Raw genomic sequence first — 24372 nt, 5'->3', positions numbered from 1 at the left:
ATCATTGACCACGTATACCGTATACTGGTTTGTAATCTTTCAGGCCCATGAGGACTAGTCCGTCCCCATCTCTTGCGTAATTGCGTGAGGCGCTTGCGATCCTGCAATTGAGGCCGATTGCACAGTTATTCCTTTGGTGATAGTTTGAGAGGTGCCTTAGGATCGCTGAGTGACTTTGAATGCTGTTAGAGAGCTCTTTAAGAGGTCCATCGAATCGTTGAAGTCCTCCTCCTCTGATTCCAACATTCCACGCACGATGCGATCGACCTCTTATGAGACTCTTGATCGTAAACAACCTTTTGTAATTTGAAATAAAGACTAGCAGATTTATTAGCTAAAGCCCATACCTGTGATACTCATCGAAAACGGTGCAGCTATGTCTTACGTGCTTCCCTTACCCCAAGCCTAAGAGCTGCATAGCGACGATCATGTTATCGAAGTCGTAATCAGACCCAATTTCTGAATCACCCTCGATTGTATCATCGTAAGTGCGAGCGTAGACCTTTGCCATCTGGAAATGTGTTTTCCCGGCATCTATGAAGCCAGGCATTTGGATGATGAAGTGGTCTTTCACCGTCTGATGGCACGACTTCACGCGCTACAATAGCCGCTGGTCACCTGTACTGCTGCTGAAACTCTCCACTGAAGCTTCGACGTGAATCAGGGGTCCAAACAGTCTGACCAGGTCACCCTCCACGTCCATATGAACGTAGTATCCCAGGGAAGTAGTCTCATCAAGGGGATTATATTCCGGCCAGGAAAGTGTTCTTTTGTAGATGTCTTGCTTGATTTCAGTGAAATCAAATTTTGCAAGCCACAGGCCAAGTTCGTTACGGTCATGCGACTCGAAGTGTTCTGTTATCTTTCGCAGTAAAACAGAGCTCTCTGGAACCTGATCTTTCACGGCAACAGAGCTGGGTCATAACTTGGTATCTTCTTTACATGCTCGTCTCAAATGTGGTCGCTGACTCGTTACGGAGGCGTACTGAGTGTAATGGCTTGCAGCGTTTCGATCTAGATGATATATTACCTTTCCAAATCTGCTGAAGTCATCTTGGTTGCCAGAGAATCTGCATACGTCGTTGTAATCTGCATTCAATTCAAATACGATCTCCACTGGACTATCAAACTTAGCCGACTGCTGATAAACAATGATTTTTTCTCGTAAGTGAATGCATTATGGGAGCAGTGTAGGGCTCGGAACATACCGTGCTCATGACCTGTAGTATTTTTGAGAGTCTCCTCACTTTCCATGTCGATTCTCTCTCCTAATGAAAGCTTAGTACCTTGAAGGCTCCTATTTGAGGGTTGAAGTCATCCGTTGTTGCTTCGTTATCATGCCTGATACCTGTCGCGTTGCTCCACTCCACTGACTTCCCCCAGCACTTCTTCTTAAAGACTATACCAACAGAGTTTGCAGTCTGCTGTGCTTTCGAAAGAGTTTGCAGCGTGATGGGCCTCCTGTGCGCGTATTTGCCTGCTGAAGACAAAGTCCAGAAAGTGCGTAGGTTACATTAACATAACACATATATGTCTCTTGGGTACATTCGTATGTAGCCAATGCGCACACACTGACGGTAGCCAAGGATATGCTCTTGGAAATACATGCGTGTTTCTTGGCCATGCCCGCTAATGAATGTTGAAACCAATGCGTCTTGAATCCAGTGTATCTTCTAACGCTTACCCTGAAAGGATCGAAACGCCATGACCAGTAGAAAAAGACGAAGAAGAACGCTGCGCAAAAGAACAGTATCCAGCACAATAGCCAGAAAACGCGTAAAATTCCGCCATATCAAGTCGCCCCTAGACAGCTCACCACCTAAGAGAGCAGTCGCTCCTCTTCTTCGCGCCATCCCTTTTCGTTACAATCTCCGTAACGTTTTTACTCAGTCCAACAACAGGCGCTGCACCCCGGCGCTCGCGCATGCTGCGCTTCTTCGACCCTCCAACAGGCACCGGATCCGTAGGCGCCATGCGGTGAGTGCACTGCGCGCTCTGTCCAGGCTTGAAAAGATTGTTCCCCTGGCCCGCATCAATCGCCTCACTGATAAGCGTGTAATACTGGTGCGAGATCTTCTCATAATCCGGTTCAATGGCGCCAAATCCCCCAGGATAGTTCTCATTGAACACAGCAACCACGGTATTCTGCGCGACGTCTTCGATCGCGTTGGTCGACGCATACGTATCCGGGACGTTGGAGTCCTGGTTGTAGTTGTCCCACCAGCGGTCGGACGACGACATGGGCTTGTCGGCGTACGCGCCGGACAGATCGAGCGAGTGGCCCGTCTCGTGAACTATCACGGGCATCATGTCATCTTTGGGGTCCAGGAAGGTAACGGTGCCGTCGAATTCGAAGGCCCAGCCACCGTCAGAGGGAACGTCAACGACGTGCCGGATCCACTGGCGCATCTGGACGGGGAGCTTGCCAAATTGGCGCGCCATCGAGTCGATGGTGATGGGGGATTGCTTGTGGTGGCAGAAAACCCAGGGGTCGCCGCACTGTGTGAGGATTAGTGTGCTATTATTCTGAGTAATCCTCCAGATGAGCCACTCACATCGTCGTAGTGGACATTGAAGATGTCAAAGTCGGCAGGGTTGTAGTTGACGGTGTTGTAGACCTGACCGGTGGCGACCTTGTTGCAGTCGTCCGGGATCGTGCCCGCGGCTTGGAGCTCGTAGTTGAAGTTCGTCTCGGGCAAATTGTCAATGATACCCTGCTTGAGGTAGTCGAGATTATCATGGAGCGTCGGCTTATCGAGCTTCGCGCCAGCATCGTGCTGAGCAGAAACGAATGCTGCGGCTGCGAGCGTAGAAGCGAATGTGTTCAGAAAGCCCATTTTGAGATCGTAGTGAGTGACTAAAGGAGAAGAGCAGAAAAAGGACAATGAGAAATCGAACTATGTATGGATGGAGAAGCTGACGAAGTGTGATGTACTGGAAACAGTATCGCATCCTCCTCCTTCTATACTCCCATATTCACGGCGTCCAGAGAGTGAGATGCCTACAATGCGGCCATGGTGTGGCCCAAGCACTCGCAGGCTGTAATTGTGATTGGCGAGAAATGGGACCAAATCAGGCACCTACGCTGTCCTGGTATGTCATTATTCGCACAGCAAAGGCTCGTTTGTCGGAGCTAGGATGTCGAGCGTCGGACTCTGAAGCGCTTGAAACGTCTGAAACGAAACGTCCGTGCAAGTCGAACCAACGACATTCAGTCTCAATTGAGCGATGCATTGTGCTGGATGGTAATGGTTCTTTTCCCAAGTTGTGGTAGGAATCATTCTTTATCTGCATGCAATCAAGAAGTAGGTAGTGCAGAAGATGTCCTACAATGAAGTGAAGTACTTCCATGCCCGAGTGTCATCAAGTTTCCGCTCAAATGACTAAAGCTAACCCAAATGGAGTCTTCAAAAAGCTATACGAGGTCCGGGCCAGAAAATTTCGCATGTCTAGTTTAAGGCTGTCATATTTATAGTTGTATCGCAGGTCGGCGATTTCATGGCCCCGAGTGAAGCTGGCAAGTGCGTTGCGGAGACATCCTACGGAGGGCGCCCCTGAAGTCCTAGTCCACAAATTAAGCCTCTTCTCTGATTCTTATTTGCGAAACCACCAATACATGCTTTTCCGCGATGCTACTGTGCTTAGCTCCTCACGGGGGCGCCTGACGCTCAGCCCGGCATTGTGGGGTCCTTAACGTTGACACAGCCACTCATATGCGCTTCTGAATGAGGAACGAGCGGCCTGCCTTGCGCCTCAAAAAGTGCGCCACAACAATGCTTAGAAAGCAATTGAAGAGAGTGCCTTGGACTAGGACGAATTTCAAGGCCAAAGCCCGATGGGTAGAGTCTAGGGGGTGTTTCCGAATGCTATATCGTGTAAATGATGCTGGAGCCATGTATTTGTTACCGTTCACCAGCCTCTAATCAGTCCTACCAACATGCAGTTCCGAATAACATGTCCCATCACCGCCCGTGACCCACCACCTCTCCCAGTGCAACCGCTGGATTCTACAATTACACACCGCCGCAAAATCCTCCACACTCGCATAACGGTGCCGCATTCAATGCATCGCACGCATCACTACAATATACGATCTAGTAATACAACCCAGCTAACCAAATGCGCACCACATTAACGCCAAGCCATTCTGAAATAACGCCATTTCATACTTCGCCGAATCAATAAATGTAGTATGCTACTACACATCTCCCATCTGCTGATCGGCGCTTTCCGCAGCGGGGCCCACGATGCCGACCAGTTTCGCATATGGTACTGTGATACCTTGAAGTTCACGGTATTTCCCTGTTAAGTATTAGCAATGTCATCCGCAGGGGATTGAGATAGATCGACTTGCCAAGTATGATCACCGCTTGTTTGAGCAGCTCCTCCCTCTTCCAACCGGCAATGTCTTCATCGGAGGGGCTGTCGTCCTCGTCTTCTTCGATCAAGCCTCTTGACAGCTCACGTAGCAGCTCTTCGATCTTGCCTCGCATTCCTTCGGCTCCGATGCGCTTGACGTACATCGACAGGTATATCTTGAACTCCGACCTCGCGCCAAGTGCCCTGGCGGCGGCAACGCGGTTCTCGAGATGCGCAACAGAGGCACATGACTCGAAGCTTTCGTAGCCCTCCGCCGAGATAAGGACCTTGATAAGTCTCTGCAGATAGAATGCGCGACCGGTCAGAAGAAACTGGTTCGTGGTGTTGCGCTCGAGCATAGGGATAATGCCAGCTGATATGTTCTCAATAGAGACTTGGTCATCCTTTTCTTTGCCAGCTGCGCCGCTGTCGGACTTCGAAGTGACGTTACCCACAGAGGAGTCGGTTGTGTTCCAGTACTGACTGCCAACTGCCCACCACGGCTCGGAGAGGCGTTGCCAGACGTACATTGCTGGTGAATAGGCGTACCCTTCGCCATTAGACAACGCGACGATGATCCGACCTTCTGAGTTGAGACGTGCAAACACGATCCCAGGTGATCTCGTCAAATGTGGTCCCTGGGCATGCGCAGCGATATCGAGGATAGGCGCCAGAGAGATTGGTGGGTGAGGTGCGGACATGTTTCTTAAATTCCAGACATAGCACATACCGACTGCACTTATTGCAAGCAACCACCATCCGCGGCAGTCCATGATGACTGGCTGTGCTTCAAGTATTAGTGCATTCAACGTTCTTCGTCCTGCTGGGGACCAGGCATAAACAGATCCATCTTCACAGGCCGCCGCGAAGAAGTTGGTGTTGCCAGTCACGAGGAGAACGGACTTGGGAAGGAAATCTTGCCAGAGCGTCTTCCCTTCCCTCGAGCAGGTAATCCTGGCTGGGTCGTGGTCTTGCGCACGCCCTGTCCTAGAAGGCGCCGTAGCATTCCTGGCCTCCAGAATCACTGTATCGGCATCAGCTTTAGCACCTTGCGGCGGCTCCTTGCCGTCTGCGGTTCGGACGATGATGCTTCTTAGTTTAGGGACAGCCATGCGTACTTGGCTGACGGTAAGCGCTGGATTGACTATTGCAGGTCGCAGGACCTGTGGGGGACCTGCGTCATTTGGTTTTCCAGCATTGCTTGCTCCGGGTGGTACGAGCCCGTTCTCACTATTCAAGACGATCGCCGCTCCACCAGGTTTGACCGAATTTGCGAGGCGCTTTTCTACTTGGCGATCCTCGTCGCCCTCGATCTCGGCAAATTTCCTCTTGTTTCCGGTGAGCATGGCTGTCAAACCGCCTTTTCCATAGCCGTCGTATGGTTTCGATAGATCGAGGATGTTGTGCGGGTTGCTGTTACTACCACCGGCTGTGGTGTTTGCAGAGATAAGCTGCGTTTGTGGCAGAGAAGATGGCCCGACTGCAGATGAAGATGACACTAGCATGGGCGCAATGCGCTTCTTGCCATTCTTTATCGTGACGCGCTGTTTGAGTTTCTCCACACGTTCGTCAGCAGGTGGTTCCGCGGGTGGTGCGGGTTGCGTTGTTGACGCGCCGTTGGTAAGTGAAGGTGCGCTCGGGAGTGCACCGTTACCGTTGGTGATGGAAGGTTGAACTGCGCCGCCGTCACCCATAAGAGCGCCCATTCTACCCTGCACACCCTGCAGCTCGCTGTTCTTGCTGCTTTCTTCTAGGAGCAATGCGTCTGTGTTTTCAATGATTCCCGCTCGCCTACCGGAGCCATATTTCGACAGCGATTTCTCGTTCTCGGACAAAGACGCGGGATAGCCAAGCTCCCCAGGCTCAAATACTAGCGTTAGAATACTGCCATCCAAACTTGTCACAAACAGCGTCTCCCCATTTGGCGCCCAGGCAAGGTCTGTCATCGACTTCATGGCCAACTCCTGCGTGAGAATGAATGGCCGTGCATAACTTGTATTCCAGATGCTGAGGCATTTGTCCTGGCCCGCGCACGCAACCACCGTGACGCTGTGAGGCTGAAAGCCGTTCGGGTCCGGATTGGGTGGTTCCTTATGGAACATCCTGGGAGAAAATGCGCACACCTCCACTGGTCCTTCGTGGCCGACTAAACTGATATCGCCGTCCCATGAACCACGCGCTATGATCGCCACGGTACTAACTGGGCCATTGGTCGCGTTTGCGGCTGCTATGTGGGCACCATCGGGGGACCATGAGCAGCGGCGGAAGTATGTGGTCAGCGGCGAAGTTTGGAAAGGTGAGGTTATGGTCTTTTCGAGGGTGAAGTTGTTGACCTGGTCCTGAGCGGTGGCGTTGGGCCCTGGGGAGTTGAATCTGAAGACCCTGATAGTGCGGTCGTCGCTGGCGGTCGCAAAGTATTTGTTCGCAGGATCGAAGGTGATGCCCTTGACATGACTGCTGTGCACGTTGGATAGCGTTTTCAGCTTCTCAAAGGTGTGGCCAGACCACACCACGACCTTGGAATCCAATCCCACTGACACCAAGATGGACGAGTCCTGCGCCCAGCCGAGATCCTGCACGTCGTTGTCGTGGCCTACGAGACGGCGGAAGACTCTCCAGTTTTCGACGGGCGGCACTTCATTGGAACCTAGACGTGCTCGTCAGCTGCCGCCCAATGTCCAGCCTGTAGCACCCAACCCACCAAAAGCCACATGCGCCGGCGCGTTGGGGTCGAGTGCATATACGCAGACAATCTTGTCGTCTGCGCCGGACGCGAGGTATTTCCCGTTTGGCGAGAAGCGCACAGTGTGAATGGTGCCCGAGTGGTGGTTGACGGCGGCCAATTGCTTGGGCTTGGTGTAGTTGGGATCGGCCGAGTTTAGGATTGCTTCGGTGGACCATATGCGCACGTAGCCGTCTGCAGGCACCTTGTCAGTCACGGTTTGCGCGGCGGCGCACGGCGGGCGAGCTTCGCATGCGCGAGTGCCTGGCGGGAGAGAGAGAACAGACCTCCGGCAGCCGTGACCAGGCGCGATCCATCTGGCGATACGTGGCAGCTATATACTTCGAAGTCTTTAAGATCGCCTGCATGGGAAGTAACGTCAGCGCTGCGTGTCCTGCGTGGCTCGCGATGTCGAACGTGGACGCACCTGGGTGGGTTAACCACTGCGGCTTCACGAGATGCATGGTCGCGTCGTCGAGGTAGGAGACGAGTGCATGCTACGAGGCGACCATGTGCAAAGGCGATTTATATCGAGAGCGAAGGAGGAGTATGCCAGGATCGTGTCATTCGTTAAGTCGCGGAGAGCGTTGGACGCGACGGGAGCTGCTTGGCGAAGCAACTGCAAGGTTGGACCAGGGTGTCGAGACGTTGGCCGCCGATCCACACGCTAGGGCTGTTGGGGGCCTGTCGCACAGCATCAGGCACAAAGACAAAGGCACATGCATGGTTGACTGTATACACGATGTGATATTTAGACGGGCGATATCTGCTTATGCCACTATTGATTGCCTCCTTTGTGTGGGACATAATCCTGTCAAAGTGCTTGAGGGATGCCGCGCTCCTTCTATGTGAAGCCTGCCCGATGTTCAGGTTCTGGTACGGGAGCTGGTGATCTACCTCAACCAAAGCCGCGCGTTGAGCTCTCTTGAACTCAAAAGATGACCGTGGCTCTTTCGAGTTCGAGTAGTACGTAGACTCGTGTTTTGTGGGTGGTAGATGGGACTATGCTGTGCTAGTACCCGTTACGCTTTCACTTAGCCATCTTCTTGCGCTTTTTGAATACCACGGCAGGCGTTGATCCGGATGACTCTTCCTCTTTCACCAAAGCCGCTGTGGAATCAGTCTTCCTCTCCGCTTCCCGTTTTGCAGCGGCCTCCTCCTCAGTCGGGATATCCGCAAGTGGTTGCGACTCTGCTTCCCCCTTTACCGTATCTTCCTCCTTGACCTCCGTCTTCAACGCGGGCTCTTCGTCCTTGACGTCCGCTTTCCGCTTCTTGAACAGTGCCTCGATGTCGTCGTCGTCCCCAGCCTTTCCAGGCAAGCTCTTGAACGTCTGTCCCCATCCTTTCTTGCGTGTGATAGTCTCGCCGGCCAATTCTCTCTCCTCCTCCGCCTCATCCACTTTTCTTTTCCTCACGCCCTTGTTCAGCGCCTTGAACTCCCCGTCCTGGTCAACTGAGCCTACAACCTCCTCTTTGACCACCGTCCACTCGCCCTTGAGCGCCATCCCGCCGCGCGCTTCGTCTGGCACCGCAATCCCCATCGCAGCCAGCTGTTCCCATTGTTTCTTCCGATCCTGCAGCGTCGCCTTTTTCTCCTCTGTTTTTGCGAACGTCGGCTTGGCTGGCGCGTTGCTGGCGGCAGACGAAGAGGTAGACGGAACCAGTCCGTTTAGCCGCGCGACCTCATCTTTGGCGCGCTGCTTCTGGCGCTCTTCGGCGGCTTGTTCGCGGTGGAGGCCCTTGAGGGAGCGCTGGATGTTGGACTGGTGGCGGCCGGTTGCTTCGTGTTGCTGGCGCTCGAATTTGGTGTCCTTGACGTAGTCTTTGCAGAACTTGCACCAGTATTTTGGCTGCGCACGGTCAGTATATTTCACACGGGAAGAGAGCAGAACTTACTGTCGACTTCCAGTATTCAGACATGGCTGCAGGTGTGTTGAAGAGTCGCGCGGTTTGCGATGCTTGTGAAACAGGGATTATGTAAACGTCGCAGACGGACTGCGCGCGTGCACGTGCCGTTCTTTCCCACATCCTGGGGTAGATCTTGGGGTGATGTGAACTAAGTCTGATCTCACATAAATTCTAAAACTAAAAATACTCATGGCCATCTTTATAGTGAATTACGGTGGATAACATACTGGAACGACCATTGCACCTACCTACGGTATGAGGGAGCACTCTTCTATGTACATCGTCTTCAGACGTCACTTCATGGCCACGATCTAATCTAAGAAGCCCAGTTGTATATCTCAAGATGTTTTTGGTATTCGAAACATGCTTGATTGAAGAATAAAACGAAGTGCGTTCGTTGCAATTGCGTGCAAATTCAAATCCACGTGCGGCCACTTCTTCCTCTCTAAACCCAGAAACTAATAAGGACGATACAAGCTCTTCGAGAACTGAGAGCAAATCCAAACAACGCTATAGAGCACGCCCAGCTTCTACCCTTTCATCTATGTTCTCTGCCATTGCGCTTTGTCCATTCGTCGCTGTGGTCTCGCTCTTCCCGTAATGACTCCAGCCCTCGGTTCCCACGTACGACCCCACGCCGACACCAATCCCCCAGGACCTCTTATAGCTTCTCGGTCCCCAAGACCACCCAGCGCCACGGGTAATGGGAAGATGATACCAGCGGAAGCTGAACCAGGCCGTGGTGATACCAATGAAACTGCCGAAGAGGAGATCGAAGCCGAAATGGCGGTAGTCGGTGAAGCGGGTGCTGCACACATAGATTGCAGTACCGATGGGTACGAGGACGAGGATAAGCGAGTAGACTGGAGGTGCTGCGGCTTGATAGCGATCGGGGACTACGCGGTCGTCGCTGTAGCTAGAGACGTTTGAGTCTTTCGCATTGAGTGGGAGTATCGAACGGTTCTTAAGGTTCGATTGCGCAGTGGCTGAGACGTGATCCGGGTTTGTAGTGAAAGGCCGTGACGGCAGGAAAGGTATAGCGACGGAGAACTTGGAGGCGAGGAACAAGGTGAGGTAAAGTAGGCCTGCCCAAGAGAAGCTCGCATGGCCGCTAGGAAAGGACTTGAAGCCGTCTTGAAGGATGTCCTGGTCGGTGTTTTGGCAAATGGCCGATGTCACCAACCTCCAGTACGGGCTGAGGTCATCCGTAACGGCATCGACGGCGGGATTGACGGCAAACTCAGAGATCCGGCTCATATCAGGCCGGCACCTCGAGAGCAGATCCGGCCGGGGCTTCCCAAACAACAGCTTCATGCCCTGCGTAATCATAAATGCCGTCGCAAGGGACAGTGCCAGGCCCATCCAAGCCGTGTTCCATTCCCAAAACTTCCGCCTCCAGATCAGGCTTTGTGGAGTGCCTCTCGCCGCAGTCGGTCCAGGAACAAAGATCAGGCATACCAAGAAGGTGACCAGCGCCGGAATGACAAGGCCAATGACCATCAGTAACCACGTCGGGATGGTCTCATGGTGTTCAAACGGGAACGATATGGTCGTCAGATCCACGGGAGAGAATGGCCGATTAAAAGGATGTATGGAGTTCCAACCTCCGCCCACAGCCGCAATACCACTGCCGGGAGTCAGTCGACGTCGATTTCGTGTTGGCTGTGACACGGCGCACATCCGTCGGTCGCGTCAAAACTCACATTATGATTATCCAGTCAAATATGTACGATAGAATGAGCCGTTTCGACGGCATGTGCAGCGACTTTAAATTCATGATGGGGTAAATCGTGAACGGCTGCGCCGAATCGACGCGAACGAAGAAAGGTGATGAAGAACAGCGAACGTATTGCCGCCGGGGGATGCGCAGCAGCGGTCGGTGTTTGATGAGACGCCCAGAACTCTTGGTAGTGTGTGGTATGCGCCGGTCGTAGAGCCCGTCTGATTGATACCTAGGGTGTGCGCGAAGTCATGGGGAAAAAGGAGGTGCGTCGGGCGGTTTTAGACGCCGATTACTATGGTCAAAGAAAGAGGCAAGACGTGACGAAAACAGCGGACAGCGAAGAGCAGGTCAGCAAAGGAGACGCACTAACTAGGACCTAGACACGCGACAGCGCTCTGACGTTCAGTTCGAGGCTGAGCTTGCGGATCGCCACTTAGCTTGCGAATCAGCTCGCTAGCGCTGCCCAGTGACGCTGATGGCGGAGCGCATCCCGCTGCACTCGCCCGGCATCTTGGTCTCCGCACGGCGATGTCAAAGTTCCGCCGAAGCTGCGCCGGGAGATGGACGCTGTTTCGCTCACAATGGAAGAGAGCTACGTTGATGCGCGCGCAGGGATCGAAAATCCGGTGGATCTCAGAGAAGGGGCCGAGAGATGGTCCCCCGCGGAGCGAGCAGCGCGGCGGCATTGCGGAGTTACCACACTGTGGCGGTTGACGTAGCCAACACCAAAAATCGAACTTTTGTTTGCCCGCGAATACGCCGCATACGCTTGCCAGCAGCACCAAAGCCACCCGCAAACGCGTGTCGCAAACTGGACGGAGATCTTGACCTTGTCCGCCATGGCCTCGCCACAGCAGACGCTGCCCGCGCCCACCATCGACCTGCTGCTGAACCTGATCGATACGCGGCCCAATTCTATTCTCGCCTCGCTTGTCCAGCACCCGCAGCTCGCCTCAGCCTCCGATGCGCACGGCTACTCGCTCGTCCACGCCGCCGCCTCCTACAACCAGCTCGAGGTGCTGCGCGAACTCATCCAGAAATACAACGTCGACGTTAACAAGCTTGACGAGGATGGCGAGTCGGCGCTGTTCGCTGCGGAACAGGCCGACGTTGCGCGCTGTCTCGTAGAAGAGCTAGGCGCGGACCGGGGCATTCGCAATGCCGATGGCAAGACTGCAGAGGAAAAGATTGCAGAAGAGGAGGGCGAGGCGCACGAAGTCTGTCAGTACTTGCGAGGTTTGCGCGGTGCCGGACAAGCACAACCCGTGAGCGCTGGAGTGGCAGAGACTGAAGGCGTGCACCCGCCGCCACCGCTGCCCAACGGCGTGCAGATCAACGTTGGCACCATGGCAGAAGACGCCGCGGGCGAAGCGCCAGACCCTGAGATCCGGAGGCGCATAGAGGAGCTTGCATCGCGAGAGGACTTCCAGACAGACGAAGTCCAGCAGCAGCTTCGAGAGCTGATCTCCGAGGTGGTCACTGGAATGGGTTCCGAAGACTCGGGCCGCGGCGTACGGAGGAGGGTTGAGTGAGATTTGCCAGCTTGGCGCGTTGAAGAGACGCGTAGTCGTTGCGAAGGCTATTGTGGACAGCTTGCCTATATTGACCGGGTACGCCACGGCTGATAAGGGACATGCGCCGTAGACTGCGGGTAATAGTCTTGCCCTCGGAAAGGCGGTCAAATCGGTGTTGCTCTGAGTTTCTGTGCTCACTGTAGCCTTAGTGCCCCATATCGGAGCCAGAAGACGGAATGAGAAGCAAAGTCGGAAGTATGGTGTTAACATGAGTGGACATTAACATACGCCAACAATCAATGCTTCTCCATCAAATTCTATTCGTCGAACGCAATATAACCCAAGATCACCGTGGTATCTACAGCTTCTCCAGCAATATCCTCGCCCCGGCGTTGCCCCGGCTTTGTGGTGCAGCCCCCTTCTTTGGCTTCGGCGTCTTTGCATCCCTAGCAGGACCTGCGGCCTCCTGCAATTGCTTGCGACCCTTCTTCAGCGCCTGTATGACTTCGTCCTTGTGTCCGAAATTCTCAGACTCAACCAAGCCAACAATGACGAAGGCACCCTCGCCGGTCGCCCATGTCATCAAGTCGCCCTTGATTTGGCTCCAAAACAGGTCTGCAAAGCCCAGCGGCGGGTCTACAGGCACGACCTTCTTGGTCTTGGGATCGAATTTACCGCCCTGGACCAGTGTTTTGAGCATGTTCTTACCGTGACTAGTAATGAATCCACCCCCGTCGATGATTTGCCGTGAAAGACCCGCCACCTTCTTCAGGGCCTCTTGTCGCACCTTCGGCTCAACTTCTGGTGCTCCGACGAGCACTTCGCCAATGAGTTGCAGTCCCTGGTAGGACTGGGCCAAATACTCCGCATTTTGACTGACAGCTGCCAGAAGCTGGGGCTCAATGGCCTTCGCAAGTTCCTGATTTCGGATATTTGCATCCTTCTTTGAGGTGATCTCGCGGACCTTGTACACTTCCGCGAGCCTTCCACGAGTTTCCTCATCTAGAAGCCACTTTGAGTCCGATGCAAAAGGGTACAGGAGGACACAGCGTGCGCGGGCGTCGTTGGACAGGTTTTGTATCTTCTCTGCAAGTTGGTCGCTCCCAACAGCGGGCAGCAGCTCGCCAAAGATTGACTTCGAGGTCAGCTTCGTGTCATCCGTGACCGCCAATGCCGCCAACAAGACATTGTGAGCGTTAGCGTCGTACGCCATAGTCTCAATGGTATCCTTGTATGGCCGCAACAGGATCTTGCGGTCTTTCGCAGCTCCATAGGCGAAAGCAAGTGACACAAGGCGCGAACCGGGCTTTGTGAAAGCCAGGTTCTTGAGCAGATCAATGTTGTCTGCCTCCTCTCCTTCTTTTAGGGTAGGATCCGGCTTGAGGTGATCCAAGAAATCGCTTGCTTCGGTTGTGTTCGGTTTGCAGGTTAGGAAATATTGTAGCATGGCGTCGTGAAGCATGGTGAAACCGGTTTGTTTCTTCTGGATGAGCTGGTTGATCTGCTGCTCCAGGTAGTCCATGATTGGCTTACGCTTCTCGGGGGACTTTTCCAAGATCGCATTCAGATCACTGTTGTCGACATCCTTATCGTCTCCAAGCCCCTTGATGGAGAACTCGGGACCATACCACTCTCGCAGGAGTCGTGCCTTTTGTGCGGGTGTAGCAACTTGGCGATACGTATCGTCGAGAATCCACGAAGCTTCGGGGTGGTTGATCAAACGGCGGACGTTCCCGTAGAACTCTTGAATAATCAGCCCGCGGATCTCTGCGTCTCTGTGCACGCGTTAGTGTACTGATTTCTTGCGGCGCGTTGCGGACATACCCCTTCTCCAGGAGCTTTGCGATCAGAAACTTGGCGTATTTTCCCTCAGCCAAGCCTTTGAACTCGCCCTTGAGCTCTTGGGCAATAATGCGCCTTTGATCCATTGAGTGTGTGTATTTGAGCGCAGACTGGATGACGCGAACGGTGTCGTGCTTGAAGACGAACTCCTTGATGCGGCCAGTTACAAGCTCGAAGGTCCTGTCGATGAGATCTTTCCTTTCTTCTGCGGAGACGTTGGCCTTCAGTCTCAACTTCTCCCACAGCTCCTTCAGTTGTTCCATGACCTCAGCGTTAGGTCTGGCAGCTTTGCGCTCTTTTGCAAGCGCCTTCTGCTTGGCGTGAGCCTCGCGCGAAGAATTGGCTGAGCATTGTGTCAGCGCGAAGGCATTTCAGTGGACGGCATCGCTTACCGTTCAGGCCTGCCAGCGCAGAGGATTTCTCTTCTGCTGCTCCGCTCTCTTTCGAAGCCTTCTTCTCCTTCTTGTTTTCGCTCTTGCCATCCTTGTCCTTTTTGCTCTTCTTCTTCTCTTTGACTGTGTCATTGTCTAGCGCGGCCTCGAGCTCTTCTCCAACAAATCCGTCGTCGGCCTCATCGGCCATGGGCGCGTCTTCGTCTTTGCTTGCCGAGAATCCGTAGAAGCCATTCTCCACCTCGCTTGTGTCTGACTCCATAAGATCGTCGGAATCATCTTTGCGCTTCGACTTCTTGGAGCTCTTCGAGAGCTTGACCGCGTCCTTGTCGCTTGATCGCTTCGCCGGCTTTTCGGTCTTGACTTTCTTGCTCTTGCTCTTGACTTCGGGCTGCGCGGCAGCTGCGGATTTTCGCTTAATACCAGCCATCTTGGAGGTTTTTGTCGATTATTGACTGGGTGAGCACTGGAGCGCTTGAAATCTGATCTCGAACTTTTTGCGCCAGATTCTCGCCGTGCAGCACACTATATCGTATCCGGCTAGACCCAACCCCGATGAGGCAGCTCCCGCCTTTCTCTCCCGGACCACTGAATTGCAGCATTTCCTCCGTCACTACTGCTTAACGACATTCTAGATGTTCCGATTACGCATTCGCGGGAAGAATCTATGTCGCCATATCCGTCCGTCCTCGATGCGATAGGCAGCGCAACTGCTCAGGTACTAGCACGTCATTGTGCAATTCTGCTCGAAACGAATCGGTGCTATTCCGGATAGCTACATATTGATCCTGCAGTATATGCAAATTGCCTCCGCACACCAACAGCTCAAGTCCCATGTTGCTCCACCAGGACCACAACTCCTCTTTGTTGTTACGACTGACCCTGTCAAGCCTCGCCTCATTGGCTCACCCCATTCCAACTCGACTGGGGCTCCATGACGGTGCATCGTGCTAGCTCTGGTCCCAAGTGCAGGTTGAACCGCACGAGTATGGGTCGAAGGCGCATCACATCGCCCTATGACTAGTGCTCCTCCACTGGAATCACCCTCCTGTGATCCGGTCTGCGTTCAGCGCAAGCCCACTACAATAGTTGTAAGTATTCGGGCATCTCTGATCCGTGCAACGAGCATCAGAATGACTAGCCATCACAGGTCGGTAGATCTAAGACCGTGACTCGGAAGGCTCCTTCAAACACATCTTAATCAAAGCGATCATCGATGAATACGAGTTTCCCGTGCCTTAATATCGGGAGATTTCCTGCAGGGTACCCAGCATCTCACCAGAGACAGATTTACCCCACCGGGAGTATATTATCAGAATAACCGTGCATACATCTCTATGAGGCTTCGCGGTCAATCGGGTAATGGCTTGAGTAGATGCTTAATTCTACGTACGCCATCGCCCTCGATGGCATCATCAACATACTCATCACAATTCGTTCCGGGTTTCCGTCCTAGAACGTCTAGTATGCCCAAGCTGACGACCGTACCACTGGACTCAGCGCAGTGGTGCCATTGGCCTACGGACTTTCGCAATTCCACGACAACTTCGCGCCACGCGTATCCAACCCAACGATATAGTGCTAGTTCTACACCTACCACACGTATGTCGTCAACCCTGTCACAACAGTGCATTGCACCGCAGTGTGCATCTCACAGTCTGGCTTGCTTGCGGCCCGTGCAACATACACAGTGCATCGCAACTAGGTCTACATACCCACCACTGCAACTTTCAAGAAGTTGCTACAATCTTCTTCTGCTATCAGTCTGTACATGCTCGCTGTAAACTACGGCTCTGTGATTTCCAGTTATTGGTCAAAATCAAACAACAGTAATAGTTTCATAGCCACCGTAGAAGATTTATCAACCGCGGAGCCAGTCTTAGATCTCCGGGTTTCAGACAATCGGGCAGCTTCCCCAATTGCATAGGACCTTTCTTTCCGGTGGGCTCTGCTACCTGCATGAAAGAAGACGCTCATACAAGACTTCATATCACGAAATTGGCGTCGAACACGCTAATTCACCATCATTCCACTGTCCCACGCTTGGCCTTTGGTGCGAACCTTTTCCTGGCTCTCAACCCTGGTCAGACGCTGGCTAAAGATCTGGACATGGAGCGAAGCGTGCTTTTGCTTCTTGCTGAGCCAAAGCGCAAGGCTGCGGATAGGCGGTCTTATGAGCCGTCTTTAATACTTTGTCTTGGCCATGCTCTGCTCTATTTCTTGATTTTAAATGAGCAAGAAACTTATATAAAGATGTTCTGACTACGTTGTATGAACAGTACCAGCAACTCATACGGAAAAGTGTTCACTCTGACGCAGCATAATCATCATGAAGCTCTCCACAGCTCTCTACATTTTGGGCATGACCAGGCAAGCGAATACCATCTCCCTTACTACCGCGTATAGCAAGGACTGATCCTCGCCAGCAGCATTGCCGCTGGCAATCCTCTGCCTGAAGACGAGAAACCAAAGCCCACCGCAAGCATCTCGAAGCCTTCGCTGCCTCCGATCCCGACTGTATCCAAGCCCTCGCTTCCTCCAATCCCGACCGTCTCCAAGCCTTCTCTGCCTCCGGTTCCGACAGTCTCTCCCCCGGCACATCCAAGCTCAAAGCCATCTGCCCCTCCCGCACCCAGCTCCAAGCCTTCCGCCCCCCCAGCGCCTAGCTCCAAGCCCTCAGGCCCCAAGCCCACTCCCAGCACCTTTAGCCGCTCCGTCAAGTACGTCGAAAAACCCAAACTTCATGTCCGTAGCAGCACAGCTAACCAACTCCAGGCCTACTCCGTCCGGCCCTCCCGCCCCGCCCACCGGCCTTCCTCCCGTCAAGCCGACTAAGTCTGCTAAGCCTACGTGGACCAAGCCCGCGGCTCCGACGCCGACTGACGACGGTGACGGTGACGACGACGATGATGATGAGGAGTAGAGTAGAGTTGATTCGTGTCCAGGTATACTTTCTGAACCTGGCGTGGATATGGACTTGCGCATCAACTGGTATGATGTCGCGGCAGATCTCTCTTCTATATTTCTCAAGTTTGGCCATTTGTGTTGAGCAGGTGCCCCGCTGATCCTAGGGCGGGATCGCGTCTGTGGCTTCTGTCACCCTGCTGGCTTGGTGTATTTATTCCGACTATCAAATTATCTGTCGTTTCCGAGCTGTTGTGATCTGCGGTGAGAAACAAGTGCTATAATGCATAAAAAAAAGGCCATGTGATTTTGGTATTGAGTACTAATTCTTGTTTCGTCGTTTGTTCTTAACGGCATGTCCACTTCGCACCTCCCCTCTTCATTAGTGCCTTTTTTTATCTGTGAACATTATCGACAAGGGATTCGAAAATTTTGGGCTTAGGTAGTGGACAGTTGCACTATCAAAGCGCTCTTTAAATGTACCGGTGGTAAATTATATTCGTTGCGAGAAATTGACGCCCCTTCCGTTTCCACATCACTCTTCCTTGTTTTCCCAATTCTGTCTCCCTACTTCCTCGTTCTCAAGGGAAATCTCCTTCATCCCAAGTGACACAAGCGCCCCAACGACGGCGAATCCTGCTAATATCCACCAAATCACTCTCAATGAGCCTGCATATGCATCGACGATCCTATCCAGCAAGGACCCTGGCACCGAAACGTTCCTCAAGTGCGGTATGAATCCAATCGCCATTGCAGGATCTGCCAAAGCAGCAACATCCCGCGGCAGCGCCCCTACCTGGTAGATCACACTCCCAAATACGCTATTAAAGGCTGTTGCACCACAGGCCATACCAACCAAGCCTCCAAATAGGCGGAAGGACACGAGTGTCCCGGCAGCGAGACCCTGATCGTCGACCGTAGGAGCGCTGGCTTGCATTGCGATGGTTGGCACTGTGAAGAGTGACCCGAGTCCAAAGCCAGTAATTATCTGAAAGCTGACTGATGCAGCAAGAGACGTGTCACGCTTCCACAGCGATATGAGACCCATTCCAACAGCGAGCAGGATCCATCCCATCCATATCGACCAACGATACCTGCGCGTCTGTTCGACTGCCAGTGCTGCGATGCCACTGACAATTACGACAGTAACGCACATTGGTAGGACAGAAACGGCTGCTTGGAGAGGTGTCTCGCGGAAAACTGCTTGGAAGTACAGCGGCAGGTACAGCAGGACGCCGTAAATAATTGCGCCATGGATGAATCCGCCAACCAGTGTCACTTGCGCGGTGGTGTTTCCCATGACTAAAGTTAGGGTTACAAGTTAGTGATAGGTACATTGTATCAAAGGATAGAAGATTAGGGAAGGGAGGTATGAGGGTTCAGCTCAGCTAAAGCGTAGATAATATCTGGAAGATTCAGATATTGCTTGCACCTAGCATTTAGAACTTGTACCCCGGGCTTACGTACTCCGGTGTGGGATACACGGCTGCGCGGGATATTTCTCCCAAACAGCAAAGCCAACAAGTAACGCAATGCCTAATACGAAAGGAACCAATGTCCTCCAGGAAGACCATGGGTAGATAGCAGGAGCCCAGCTTAATGGCAGCGCAAAGAGGACCGCCCCGGCAGCAAACAACGCCATACCAGTCCAGTCCAACTTCTTCAGTTTGGTTCTCAGTGAGTCCTCGACAGGCTTCAACTTCAAGAACAAGAATGCGCATGGCGCTGCAACTGCGACGAAAGGCAAGTTATACCATCCGAGCCATCGCCAGCTGGCATACTCGCTGAAGAGCGCTCCGATAACGGGTCCAAGGATACTTCCAATCGCCATTGGAACGGTGAGAAGACCTATCCATAGCGGCCGCTCTTTGAGGGTTGTCATATCCGTGACGATGACTTCGCTAAGTACATCCAGACCGCCACCGCCGAGGCCTTGCAGAACTCTCCCTGCAATGGCTGTCCTCATGTTCTGCGCCAAAGCAAAGACGACAGCACCGGTAGAGAAGAGAGCTAAACCTGCGAAAAGTGGTATACGTCGTCCGAGGACATCTGAAACGGTGACATAGATGGGTTGAACGACGGCTACGGCGAGCATGAAGGCGATGCTCGCCCAGAAGGCTTCTATGGTCGTACCGTTGAGCTGGACTGTCATACTCTGTGTTCAAGGTCAGCCCATAGGTTTGAGATCTTTGTGACAACACGAGAGTAGGCCTACCGGGATCGCAACCGCCAATGCCGTCGCATCGAGCGTCACAAGCAGCACTATCAACCATAGCGACAGTGAAGCCAGCCAGAACTGATAAGGCTTCCTCCAGTTGGATGGGGTTTTTGTTACTGCGGTCACTGCAATTGTACTTGACGCTCTTTCGATGTCCTCATCTTCAATGACCGCAGTTACGCCTACTGCATAAGTCTTGATCTCTACGCTTTCGGCAGAGTCCATCTTTCAAAGCGGAAATCAGTAAGGATGTCGTCAGGTCATCTGTCTAAGTTAGCTGCGTGTTCAAAAGCTCTCGCCGGCCGTGGAGGGCTCAGGCAATCTACTTTGAGAGTGTTCATGTTCATGATCAGGTTTTTCGCAGTTTCTGCGCGCTCAACAATACCGGCAACCAAACTATCACATCCAACCAAATTATGCGGACTTCTTGAGCGCAGTACTTACATCAATCAAAATGCGTCTTCTTCGCACAAGTTCCACCGGACGATCAACAAAACTCTCGCGGGGACGTCCACCTTTTCAGCAACCATCTCGCCCCCGCACCGAGTGAAACATCACCTCTGGCTGGCTAACCTCAGACTGGCGCACGCATCGCTGTTCTAGGCCTTCCCATGCACCTTTTCTCGCTTGGCTTGCGTTGCAGGACTGCTGATAGGTTAGCCTAGCATATGGGAACCCCAATTGACGACGTGCCACGCATCAGTCAGCCAGCCGTGCGCAAATGTTGAGGCTACGACGCCTGTGCTTTTAAGTAGTGTCTGGGTTTTATGGTCGCAGATCTAGGGCTAGATTTCCTCTGGAGAGTAGCGAGGGAGGCTGCGTGAGACGGACGAGGCTCCGCGGCACTAGTGGCTGCACTGCAGTGTGTCGGCGCTTTGGATTCAGCACTCTATCGACGGAAGATTTTGGTGTACAAAAGCTGAAGTAAAACATATAGCCCGCATGGCATTCTGTGAAGCTAACGTAATTGTACGAAGGAATGAATTTTTGGGGAAGCTATTGTGAAAAAGTCGATACCCTGGCAGAGAAGGAGACCAGCATGGATGGATCCATCTACAATGCTATTAACACCATCTCTTTGTTGAGACCGTCCGAGTTTTAGACTCACGAGAATGAGCATCTGTGTTGCAGGATCTGTCGAAGCTCTGGTGAGGTGCCTCGGTGTAATGTTGTGAAGAGTGAAGCAAATTGGTGCGGACATTGGCGACGTGGCATCCAGTATTCTTCGCAGACCATGTTTAAGTCCTGCATGATCTATCCCGGTGCAATTCAGCGAACGCAGATTTCCGACGCAGTGAAGCCACAGACCTCCATCATGTATGGCCTGCCACTGCCACCAACATCCAGCACAACCTTCGATGGAAATACGCTTTCTTCCTCCACTGTCCGAGCCCTAGCTGCAATACAAGGAGAGCTACACTTGGCGCGTGATGAACTGGACCCCCTCCATTCTCGCGATATGCGATGGTTGACAATCCCCACCCTCAAGAGCGCATGCACTTCATTCGCGCAATGTTGCAAGGCTTCCTCTAGCGCTTCGCTATGCAATAGCGGCTGTTTGTCGTCTGGAATGCGTCGGAGAAAGCGGGCCTCAGCGGCGGTCATGCAGTTTTTCAATTTTCTTTCTCTTCGTCTCGACAGGACGGCTGGGGACGTGGGGGTTTTAGTGGAGGTGGTGTCCCGGTTTTATACTCTTTCTGGGGCAATTCCAGCACCTGATAAGCAACAGCGCGGTGTTGTGATGATGTGTCTTGACGAGTGGTGGAGACGTTGAGTAGGCGGACCTGGGAGGGGACCACGCCACCGAAAATTGCTGCACAAAGGCAGTTCCGGTTTGAGTGCGCGTTTAAGTTCGAATGGTGATGTTTTTACCGTATGGAGAAAACCTTACAATGTGGCGGGACGAACTGTCCTGCAGTATGAGAAGTTGACAAAAGTTTTGGGGAAAGTGATTGGGAATACTTCCTGGCCGTTGTACGCGCTGTTCACTCGCATGATTAAGGAGTTAGCGGAGAACGATGTTCAGGCGGTGCTGTATACAAGATCAAGGGGGAGGGGATGCGCCGGGATCAAAGAGGATGCATACTCTACAATCTGATGGAACAGTCATTGCAAGAGGCCTCCTAATCATCTTAAAAGCCGGTGCTGCAGCATTTTGTCGATATCTTGTGTATTCACAGTGCCCGAACCACTTCAGCATCATTCAAGTCTCCGACTGGAAAAGATTAAGGTGATTTCTAGACGGCAGTCGTTACAACAGTGTTTACCCCAAGATACAAACGAAAGTGAGTGTCGGAAAATCAAGATGTAGTCGAAGCGCGACTCGGACGTTACTTCTGCGTTGGTAGGAGAGTATATGGTCAGACCTAGGGTCAACGTTACCTGCTGTGTCTGTTTGTGGCGAATAGAGAATCTAGCACTTGTGGCGGCGCGTTGTGGGACCGCAGAGATGCTGCGTTGTGAGTGTAGCTCTGCATGCGAGCAACTATACAGTGACGTCTACAGAGCGTCTGACTATTTCCAAGTCATCCATCATGCCTCCGGATCGCGTGCGGACTTCCAATGCGCAGGGTCGTCAGAAGTCCTTCTATCCGCACGAATGAATTTTCGCGATAGTAGACGAGATTCGGTTTGACAAGACAACACTGCAATCAACCTAACGGCCGTATCAGGGATGCGCAATGAATCTCGCAGACAACAACTGATAGAGACGACTATACGCAAAGAGACGACCCATTCACAGGTCACTAATTATGACTCTGACTCGCGTATCGGCGCGGTTGCCTGCAAGGTCTAATTTGCACGCGTACTTCTTGTTTCGTTTGCCACGCGATCACGAGTGCTACTCGAACGGTTGCCTTCATTTTGGAGCATGTCGTCAGCCATCTTAATTTCCCCTAGGCAACAGCAACGCGAGAGGCCGCCGCAAAGGCGTGCTATGGTACGTGCCGTGGCCCATGCGCTGATAAGACAGTATGTGCGGTGAAAGCCAATCGGCAGTGGAAGGATGCTATGGTGTGCGAGCGATAGAGGATGTCCTCTCCCACCAAATGACCCTGGAGTGATCGTTGCAGTCCCAGTGGACGTGGGAACAAAGCTGAGAGTGGATGCGGGCAGTGGGAACGTCCACTCAGCGCGCACGAGGTATTCGACTGGTAAGGAGCAGGGATGATTATACTTCGTTTCCGCACGGTGCTCGACCCAGAAAAAGAAAACGCACGGAACGTGGTAATGAATCAGAATGACTGTAATGTTGGTAGCGGCGGATAGAATCCTGGTGCGGACCTTGCAATAGTAGGCGCCTGTGGACAGCGACGTGGTCGTGGAGCCACGATGAGGCTACACTGGTGGGCGGCTATTTTTTATGGTTTGCTCCCACAGCATTGGGGGAACACGCATGGTGACGCACACGCTCCGCCCGCTTGCATGCTACTTGTTTGCTGCTCCAGCGCGTTTGCCGGGAAAAGCCTGTTGTTGCTCGCTAGCAGACACGAGACTGGTCTCCTGAACGATGAGTCACCCATCGAATTTTGACTACTCTTGAAACTCGCTTTTCGCCGCGCCTACGCCACACTTACCTTTGCCTCCTTCATGGATAATGGCAGGAAAGTAAAGCAGCTGGCGATTGGTACTGTCACCAGATATGTCTTGCGTGGCGGCAGGTAGAGAGTGGAGTCATAGCTGAAGCTGGAGGGGCAAGTCCAGGATCTGGGTCTCTGCGCTGGCGACGTCTCGTCTCGCGTCCATCTCCGGGGCCAAGGGAAAGTGCATTAGAGTCGCTTTGATCACATGTTGCGTTCGGAGCGCCAATGAAATATCTGACAGTGCGGACGAAGACAAGAAATCGCCATTCGGACGAGGCGGGTCTATCGGAGTTCGGCCAGGCAGTTGTTGAGGTGACATGTCAGGAAACGGATGGGAGCAGTTCAACAGCCAAGCTCTTGCTTCAGCTCCGGGACGTCCGATGCCTACACTTGCCACAAGAGATGCTTCAAAAGTTCGCCACCACGGTGTATGTCCTGAATGGGCAAACTATGTGGTATCATGTGATCGAAACCTTTTGCACCGCCACAGGACCCTGACACAGTGCTTGGTGACAGGGGTCATTGCGAAACGGGATTGGAGGAAGCGAGACGACTGGGGAAATATTTTGGGATTACACTGACAGGTGGATGCACGCTAGAGCGGACGTGCATGTGCATTGCTCAGCCAGCACATCAAACGTGGCCTCCTGGTCAGTCTGCGAGCGCTGCAAACCCACGATACGATGGCAGGGCTGCAAAGGCGATGCTGCGTAAACCCGAGTAGGGCTGCGTCATGGCTTGGCCAGACGATAGTTGGTGTGCGCAGTACATCCCGGAGTAGTACAAATCGGTGCCGCCGGGGCAACGTTCCGCCCGGTGACTTTCGGTGTAAATGATACAGGACATCTACGCGGCCATAGCGCATTCGTGGAGAGGCATCGCGACAGTGTGCGTGCTCTCGAGATAAGGCGTCGCGATATCGCGGTGAGACAGAACCAATCGCGCTGTTACGGGTAGTGGAGCAAACACCGGACGAAGAGTCAGAGCATCCATACGCAAGATGAGTTGTCGAGGCAGCGTAGGGGAATTTTGACGTTGGAAGTGTGTTGTGGGCTCGGTAGGCATGCAGCCGTCGAGCGCCACAGGGATCAAAGATGCAACGAAGGCCAATAGGGGCATCGGGTAAGGTTCCAAAATTCGACTTGATTGTGTGCCAAGATTTCGAGGAGAGATTGCAAGGGTAGGAATGGCGGCAGAAACAAAG

The 24372-nt window shown here is 53.0% G+C and overlaps 9 protein-coding genes across 9 annotated transcripts; 1 reads left to right on the top strand and 8 right to left on the bottom strand.

Annotated features, from left to right (window-relative positions):
• Positions 1 to 1812: 1812 nt before the first annotated feature.
• CC84DRAFT_1212293 (uncharacterized protein) lies at positions 1813 to 2837 on the bottom strand (the record flags this gene model as incomplete). Its single annotated transcript, XM_018182441.1, has 2 exons — positions 1813 to 2499; positions 2556 to 2837. The coding sequence occupies 2 exons, from the start codon at positions 2835 to 2837 to the stop codon at positions 1813 to 1815; spliced, it is 969 nt and encodes a 322-aa protein (XP_018043160.1).
• Positions 2838 to 4266: 1429 nt separating this feature from the next.
• Positions 4267 to 7731, bottom strand: CC84DRAFT_1135790 (Hira-domain-containing protein). The gene is made up of 4 exons (XM_018176074.1): positions 7509 to 7731; positions 7369 to 7443; positions 7061 to 7276; positions 4267 to 7006 (listed from the first exon to the last, which is right to left on the bottom strand). Exons 1-4 carry the CDS (start codon positions 7543 to 7545, stop codon positions 4290 to 4292), a joined length of 3045 nt encoding a protein of 1014 aa, XP_018043159.1. The 5' UTR covers positions 7546 to 7731; the 3' UTR covers positions 4267 to 4289.
• A 100-nt stretch (positions 7732 to 7831) lies between these two features.
• Positions 7832 to 9035, bottom strand: CC84DRAFT_1160050 (uncharacterized protein). The gene is made up of 2 exons (XM_018177391.1): positions 8980 to 9035; positions 7832 to 8933 (listed from the first exon to the last, which is right to left on the bottom strand). The coding sequence occupies exons 1-2, from the start codon at positions 9001 to 9003 to the stop codon at positions 8112 to 8114; spliced, it is 846 nt and encodes a 281-aa protein (XP_018043158.1). The 5' UTR covers positions 9004 to 9035; the 3' UTR covers positions 7832 to 8111.
• Positions 9036 to 9217: 182 nt separating this feature from the next.
• CC84DRAFT_1160049 (PAP2-domain-containing protein) lies at positions 9218 to 10893 on the bottom strand. Its single transcript, XM_018177390.1, has 2 exons — positions 10695 to 10893; positions 9218 to 10618 (listed from the first exon to the last, which is right to left on the bottom strand). Exon 2 carries the CDS (start codon positions 10489 to 10491, stop codon positions 9502 to 9504), a length of 990 nt encoding a protein of 329 aa, XP_018043157.1. The 5' UTR covers positions 10492 to 10618; positions 10695 to 10893; the 3' UTR covers positions 9218 to 9501.
• Positions 10894 to 11224: 331 nt separating this feature from the next.
• Positions 11225 to 12544, top strand: CC84DRAFT_1135783 (uncharacterized protein). Its single transcript, XM_018176073.1, has one exon. The coding sequence runs from the start codon at positions 11554 to 11556 to the stop codon at positions 12244 to 12246; it is 693 nt and encodes a 230-aa protein (XP_018043156.1). The 5' UTR covers positions 11225 to 11553; the 3' UTR covers positions 12247 to 12544.
• CC84DRAFT_1160047 (ARM repeat-containing protein) lies at positions 12505 to 14929 on the bottom strand. Its single transcript, XM_018177389.1, has 3 exons — positions 14463 to 14929; positions 14053 to 14413; positions 12505 to 14003 (listed from the first exon to the last, which is right to left on the bottom strand). The coding sequence occupies exons 1-3, from the start codon at positions 14890 to 14892 to the stop codon at positions 12587 to 12589; spliced, it is 2208 nt and encodes a 735-aa protein (XP_018043155.1). The 5' UTR covers positions 14893 to 14929; the 3' UTR covers positions 12505 to 12586.
• Positions 14930 to 16855: 1926 nt separating this feature from the next.
• Positions 16856 to 17502, bottom strand: CC84DRAFT_1171456 (uncharacterized protein; the record flags this gene model as incomplete). Its single annotated transcript, XM_018179913.1, has 2 exons — positions 16856 to 17164; positions 17347 to 17502. The coding sequence occupies 2 exons, from the start codon at positions 17500 to 17502 to the stop codon at positions 16856 to 16858; spliced, it is 465 nt and encodes a 154-aa protein (XP_018043154.1).
• Positions 17503 to 17901: 399 nt separating this feature from the next.
• Positions 17902 to 19809, bottom strand: CC84DRAFT_1081137 (MFS general substrate transporter; the record flags this gene model as incomplete). The annotated part of the gene is made up of 3 exons (XM_018173919.1): positions 17902 to 18668; positions 18834 to 19521; positions 19582 to 19809. The coding sequence occupies 3 exons, from the start codon at positions 19807 to 19809 to the stop codon at positions 17902 to 17904; spliced, it is 1683 nt and encodes a 560-aa protein (XP_018043153.1).
• A 4184-nt stretch (positions 19810 to 23993) lies between these two features.
• CC84DRAFT_1160042 (uncharacterized protein) lies at positions 23994 to 24361 on the bottom strand. Its single transcript, XM_018177388.1, has one exon. The coding sequence runs from the start codon at positions 24285 to 24287 to the stop codon at positions 24015 to 24017; it is 273 nt and encodes a 90-aa protein (XP_018043152.1). The 5' UTR covers positions 24288 to 24361; the 3' UTR covers positions 23994 to 24014.
• Positions 24362 to 24372: the final 11 nt, after the last annotated feature.

Source organism: Paraphaeosphaeria sporulosa (assembly GCF_001642045.1).
Source record: "Paraphaeosphaeria sporulosa strain AP3s5-JAC2a unplaced genomic scaffold CC84scaffold_1, whole genome shotgun sequence".
Taxonomy (NCBI): domain Eukaryota; kingdom Fungi; phylum Ascomycota; class Dothideomycetes; order Pleosporales; family Didymosphaeriaceae; genus Paraphaeosphaeria; species Paraphaeosphaeria sporulosa.
Note: the sequence above shows the minus strand (reverse complement) of the source record. Positions and strands in the feature narration are given on the sequence as shown.